Source organism: Conger conger, chromosome 6 (assembly GCF_963514075.1).
Source record: "Conger conger chromosome 6, fConCon1.1, whole genome shotgun sequence".
Classification (NCBI taxonomy): Eukaryota; Metazoa; Chordata; class Actinopteri; order Anguilliformes; family Congridae; genus Conger; species Conger conger.
Genome location: NC_083765.1, coordinates 30,320,254 through 30,326,546, shown reverse-complemented (window position 1 = coordinate 30,326,546; position 6,293 = coordinate 30,320,254). Strand labels below are relative to the sequence as shown.

The following is a 6,293-nucleotide window of genomic DNA, read 5'->3' as shown; positions in this document are numbered from 1 at the left end:
AAAAATTCCATACACGTTCAAATAAAGTACATTTGTTAAAAATGCTGAGCACTTCAATGCACCCAGATGGAAGAAAATAATTTTCTCAGGAAAATGGTATTATGTTAGTTTAATTCCATGCCTTTACACAGTGTCTTGTTGGAAATAATGTGTATATTCATATAAGAACAGTGGAATACAATTCTGAGAAAATACTGATAGCACCAAATAGGTTGTCGACTTGTCTCAACTAGAATTGCATGGTAGTTACACTACTGCAGTTTCTGAGTGTGTTGCAAACATTCTGACAGTGCTACTGGCAACCATCTTGAATTGGAATCATTCCTTACACACTTGCTTTGATAGCAAGAACAGTGAGCCACTATGATTGTGGCATTAACAATAGTGTATTATTTTTAGTCTAACAGTAATTAAAACACGGATTGATTTTTCCATTTAACCAAATTAATCCTGGAGATGCAATTAAAAAGTCACTAATACACTCCAATCCTTGGCATTAGTTATATGCAATGTCTGTGGTTTCGGTCTTAAATTTCACAAGGTTTCTCAAACTGCCAGTAGATGATTTAACTCAGAAAAGGTGGTAAAAATCTACCAGGGGCAGCTACATGTGAATCTTTTCCCTGAGTATAGCACAGCAAAATGAACATTATATAATGAATGGTTAGTAAAATGGCATTCATCTGAAAATATTGAATGAGATAATTTGGCAGTTCAAGTATATAATGGCCTTGTAAGAAAATAAACAGATGAAAGTGTGCATTGAGTACTTTTAGCCTATGCTTCCATACTTTGTCTTAAGACAGATTTCACAAACAACTCAACAAATTGCTCTCAGTGCTTATTTTGGAGGTGCTGGAAGTCTCATCCTTGGGGGATGTACGAGTCCGTTCGCAAATGCCGATTGGCACATCGTGCTTTGCGTTATCTGCGGTAAAAGCTGCCCCGTCTTTCAAAACCTCCACGCTGCTCTCCTGACTGGCAGGCCGAGTGGGCCCTTCCCAGGTCTGTAAGACGGCTTCCAGCAGCTGCGTGTTGCCAGGGTTTCCGGGAGTGGCGGACGCTTCATCGCTGCTTTCCGGGCAGCGGAGGTCAAGGGGGGCGGCTTCGCTGTCGCTGTCGATGGTGATGACGCTGGGCTCCTGGGTCTTCCTCCTTCTGCTCTTCTTTTTGTGCTTCTTCTTCTTCTTGTGGCGTCTCCTGCTCTCCCCCGAGGCCCTGCCCTCGTAGACGATCTCCACGCTGGGGCTCCGGCTGTTCCCCTGGGACCGGCTGTGGTGCTTCTCCCCGCCGGGCCTCTTTTCTTTGGCGCGGGAGCTGGGGGAAGGGGAGGACGGAGCGCAGGGTTCGTGGGACCGGTCCCTGGGCACGTCCTCCAGGTGCCGGGTCTTGTACTTCCTTTTCCCTCCCGGCTTGTCGTGCCGGGAGCTCCGGTGCGCGGAGCGGGAGCTGGCACTGGAGCGGCTTCTGGAGCGCCTCCTGTCCCTGCGGCGGGGGCCCGGGGGGGTCCTGCTCCGGGAGCGAGACTGCCTCCAGCGGTCAGGGTTCTTGGGGTCGCTGGGGTAGTGCGACCTGCTCTGGCCGTATGGAGCGTGGCCGAGGTCCCTCTCCCGGGTGTGGCCTCTGTGGGAGTCCCGGCAGCGCGAGCGCGACCGTTTCTCCCGACCGCGCCCAGAGCCACTGCCGTCCCTGCCCCTCCTCTCCTCACGCGCCCCGTCTCTGGAGGGCCGGCGGTCCCTGCTCCGCGACCTTGAGCGGCCCACGCCTCTGGAGAGCGTGCTGTCGCTCCGTATGGATATCGTGGGGCTCCTGGACCACCTCCGTGTCCCATCGAGGGCCCGCCTTTCTCTGCTCCTGGACTTCCGTCTCCTCCTGGACACGTCCCGTTTCCGGTGCCTCTTGTCACGGTCGCACTTGTCCTTTCGGTGATGTTTGTCACTTTTGGAATCAGTCTCCCTGGAGGTTCCACGTCGGTCTGGAGGAGGGGAACCCCAGGGGGAAGACGGCCGCCTGCCGTCAGGTGCGACAGAGGTGCGGTCGCCGTCTTTGGCCTCTGTTCTCTCGCGGGAGCGAGCCCGCCTCTGGGTGGGGGACTTGGGTTTGGAGGCAGTGGAGGAGGGGGGGCTGAGGCTCTGGAAGCGGATGTGTTGGGGCTGGGGAAAGGCCTCTGGGCTGTTGTCACGGACGGACTCCTCCGTGTCTGAGGAAAGCTGGACGAGCTCCGGCGTCCGTTCAACCATGGGCTTGACATAGCCGACGATGACGCAGTCTTCCTCGCCGGTGGAGTCCGCCCCATCCTTCCCTGCCGCAGGGTCCACGGGCCCCTGAGGGTCTTGCAGGGGACCGGCCCCGGGCCCAGCCCGCTCCTCTGCCCCACTCTCAGACTCCGATTCGCTGTCCGCCAGGGGCATGGGCGTCGCCTGCTCAGCCGTCGAGTACGATGGTCCAGGAGTCTCGTCGTCCCACGGCGCCTGGCCCAGCTCTCCGCCGGCCCCGGGGCCCCGCCGCAGGTCCAGCTCGTCCTCGTCCTCCGATATAGCAATCACCGAGGCGTCCGAGCTGCTGTCCTCCAGGGAGGACGGGGCAGGGCAGTCGTAGACGGCGTGCTGGTCGTAAGCCTCCATGTTGAATGGTGAGCGCGCAAAGCTGATGAACTCGTGCAGGAAGTGGTCGGTGCGCGCCAGCAGGAAGGGCCGCAGCTCCTCCTGCATGGCCTGGTCCTCCATGTCGTACCGGGTGATCCAGGACATGATGATGTGCTGCACGATGTTGACCAAGGAGCCGTGGGCACCGTAGAGGACCGTCAGCTCCCTCTTCAGCCAGGGGATCAGCCGGTGGAGGCACGCCGGGTTCCTCTGGTAGAATTCGGCCGAGGTGTCCCGGAAACGGCCGCCGTCTCGCACGCTCCGCACCCGCACGCCCGTGCGGTACAGCGCCCGGCGGAACCTGATCACCTCCTGCTCCCGTAGGGCACGCAGCGTCCGGCCCTCGCTCTGCGCCCTCCTCCTCGCTGCCAGCCGGGTCATCATGCGCCGCACCCCCCTGTCCGCCTGTGGCGGGACGGCCGCGGCCAGCCCTTCGAAGATCACCCCGTTGTCGGGGGGCGTGGACGTGATCTGCCGGGCGTCACGCCTCTCCCTCGTCAGCGTGGTGCGGTACCTGAAGCGGTGGCCCCCGGGACTCCCGAAAGAGCCGTTCTCCACCGGCCTCAGGACAAACTCCTTGAAGTCGTTCTCGGCCTTTATGGTGTGGAATATGGAGTTGAAGCCCTGCTTGCACAGGGGGCATTCGGCTTTGTTCTTGGACCACTCGTGGATGCAACGGAAGCAAAACTTGTGCAGGCAGCGGTCCAGGTATGCCATGTTGTTGAATCTGTCCAGGCAGATTGGGCACTTTGAGTCAGGGGATGCCTCTGCTGTCATTGCCTGCAAGGCCTTGTCCGAGCCAGCCTTCTTTCGTGTCCTCAGCCTCATCTTTGTTGGCTCCATTATCTTAAACAGAAGTCATTATTTTAATTGGTTATTGTCTTGCATAATTGCACAAGCTTTATCTGGATTGCAACATATCTGCATCATAAGTTATATTGAATTTTGGAATTTAGCCACATTCTTATCCAGAGCCATTTACATACTGTAGCTTACATTTGTATCAATCAATTCGCGATCAAAAGTACCTTGCTCTCGGGTACGCCCGACAGTACCCCACATGAGAATAAGCCTGCAATCTGAGTTATGTTCACGACTACGAATCACAGAATGTTGACAATAACGGCACGCCTAGTCTAGGATAGTATACACCCAAGGCTACAACGTTTCAAACAGATACGTATATATTATGGGTTTGTTGCGTTTACATTTGTACATGTTTACACTTGTATATCTATCTAGTCCAAACACACACACACACACACACACACACACACACACACACACACACACACACACGTGCTACGCAACTGGATAAATAATTTATCGTTAGCATAGTGGAGTCTTATGTTCCCCACAAACAAGCTGTCTAGTTGGCATGGCCTTACTTGGAAGCCATTGAGAAAAAACAAAAATCCTAAAGCAGTTTTAGGAATCTTGAACCAGGTTATCTAATATAGTTAACGCCAGTTGCCCAAGTACACGGTCTGTGCGGTAAGCTAACGATACATAGCTAGGAAGCTAGATCATCATGACATCAAACATTTCTCAACTGTGACAAATGAAAGTAATACTATAGCTTGTAGATAGCCAGATCAATATTTTTATTTAATATAAACTGTGATTCATGCGGAAAAATATGTATAATTCTAGCCTACCTTGAAAGAGCAGAAAAGCAGATGCCCCCTGCGCTTTTAGCTCCCCAGCCAGCTAGCTAGCCAACTTTCGCTTAACTTCCGCAGCTAGCGAGCCAGCTAAGCAACGACTATGACGTCTAACACAGACCATCACAGAACACACTTAAGAAGGAGTAATGGTAATCATATTTACGTTGAAAATAGTGAAATATACAGCGAATTTAGCTAGCTAGGCCAGTCTGATATATTTGGTAATGATAACATAAATACCATAAAGTTTCATAACACCCAGTCAGAACGTATTTGAGGACCATACGCAGAACAGATTACGATGGCTCTCCCTCGTGGCGTGGAGTACTAAACGGGTTGTTGCATGAGGAAATGAGAAAGCTACTTTTTGAGGTGTCCAATAACCATACGAAAATATTTTTCTACATTGCATCTGCAGTTCTAATGATAGTAGAATTAATATTCAAGAACGCAGCATGTGGCCAAAGTCACGCTAATATTAGCTGAGGATAGTTTTCTTATTTCTCACCTTCAAAAGTAAAAAAAATAAATGGCACTTCACATATTACGTAATAAAACTTGTTCAGGTAACTTTGTGATGGGTTATGCTACTTGTACCAAATTGTATCATACATGTGTCTGTTCCATTTTACACTACTTTTGGGGGTACAAAAGGTATGTTAAAAGTGAGAATGTTCAAATTAGAGCAATAAGGTATTTCTTAGGAGAACACAAGTTTGCATCTCTATTGGCAATTACAGGAGATATGGGATTGAAGCATTGCTCTTTTTACCATGATTTGTATGTTAAATTGTTTAATAATACCGAGCATATGGAAATGCTCTGAGATGGTGAAAAACTGGAAAGAAGTAAAAGGGCAACCTATAATTGATGTTTTATTTATTTCCGCCCATTTAGGCTATTAATTTACTGTGCGGCAAACGGAAACATTGTAAATTTATAGATTCAAAATATATATTTGGAATTGATATAATTACGGTCCCTTATAACCGCATAACGGGTGGGTTATGTATGACAAGGCACGGATATAAACTTCATTCATTCATTCACCTTGCTTGAATACTGTAGTATGATGCAACTGTCCATTTCTTTAGCACAAGCTGTCACAGGCCATTGAAATCTGATACATACACGATTATCTTGGTAACATAATTCACGTGTACATATTGGGGCTATATTGGCTCAGGCGGTAAGAGCAGTCGTCTGGCAGTCAAAGGGTTTCCGGTTCAATCCCACCCTGGGTGTGTCAAAGTGTCCCTGAGCAAGACACCTAACCTCCAAATGCTCGTGATGAGCCAATATGCGATGTGACTGTCTGTCTGTGTCTGTCTGTATGAATGAATGGGTGAATGAGTGAGAAGCATCAATTGTGCAGCAATTTGGATAAAGGTGCTATATAAATGCCAACCATTTACATACAGAAGGACATGATCAGATAATTAAATGACAGGATTCTAGTACTGCTGCTTATTTTAACATTGGATGTGTTTTATTCAATGTTTAACTCTTTCTCCTCTACAGTATGTGGCCTTGCTGACTGGTGTCAATGTCCTCAGCACCAATCTGATTAAAACATTAGCCAGTGGCATTGACAGTGTGCATTACTTCAATAGGCTTAAAATATTTGTCATGCAAGTTGCAATCCCTAGTGCAAGAAACCTTGGAGTGGTGATGGACAACAGGCTATCCTTCTCCAAGAACATCGCTACGGTGACCCGGGCGTGCAGGTTCTTCCTGTACAACATCCGGAGATTCCGACCCTTTCTCACCACCTACTCCACTCAGCTCCTTGTTCAAGCTATGGTCCTGTCCCACCTGGACTATTGCAATTCTCTGCTGGCTGACCTTCCAGCATCTGCCATCAGACCCCTACAACTCATCCTGAATGCTGCAGCCCGTCTTGTATTCAATGTTCCCAGACATTCACATGTCATCCCCCTGCTCAGCAACCTCCACTGGCTGCCTGTTATGGCTCGTATCA

General features: G+C 49.9%; 1 protein-coding gene across 3 annotated transcripts; it reads right to left on the bottom strand.

Annotated features, from left to right (window-relative positions):
- Positions 1-94: 94 nt before the first annotated feature.
- toporsa (topoisomerase I binding, arginine/serine-rich a) lies at positions 95-4,645 on the bottom strand. Of its 3 annotated transcripts, none has more exons than XM_061244983.1 (2): positions 4,553-4,645; positions 95-3,491 (listed from the first exon to the last, which is right to left on the bottom strand). In XM_061244983.1, the coding sequence occupies exons 1-2, from the start codon at positions 4,553-4,555 to the stop codon at positions 810-812; spliced, it is 2,685 nt and encodes an 894-aa protein (XP_061100967.1). In that variant the 5' UTR covers positions 4,556-4,645; the 3' UTR covers positions 95-809. The 3 variants fall into 3 exon arrangements, with proteins under 3 accessions (XP_061100967.1, XP_061100968.1, XP_061100969.1); XM_061244984.1 differs by lacking the exon at positions 4,553-4,645 and adding an exon at positions 4,304-4,544; XM_061244985.1 differs by lacking the exon at positions 4,553-4,645 and adding an exon at positions 4,476-4,526.
- Between the last annotated feature and the right edge of the window lie 1,648 nt (positions 4,646-6,293).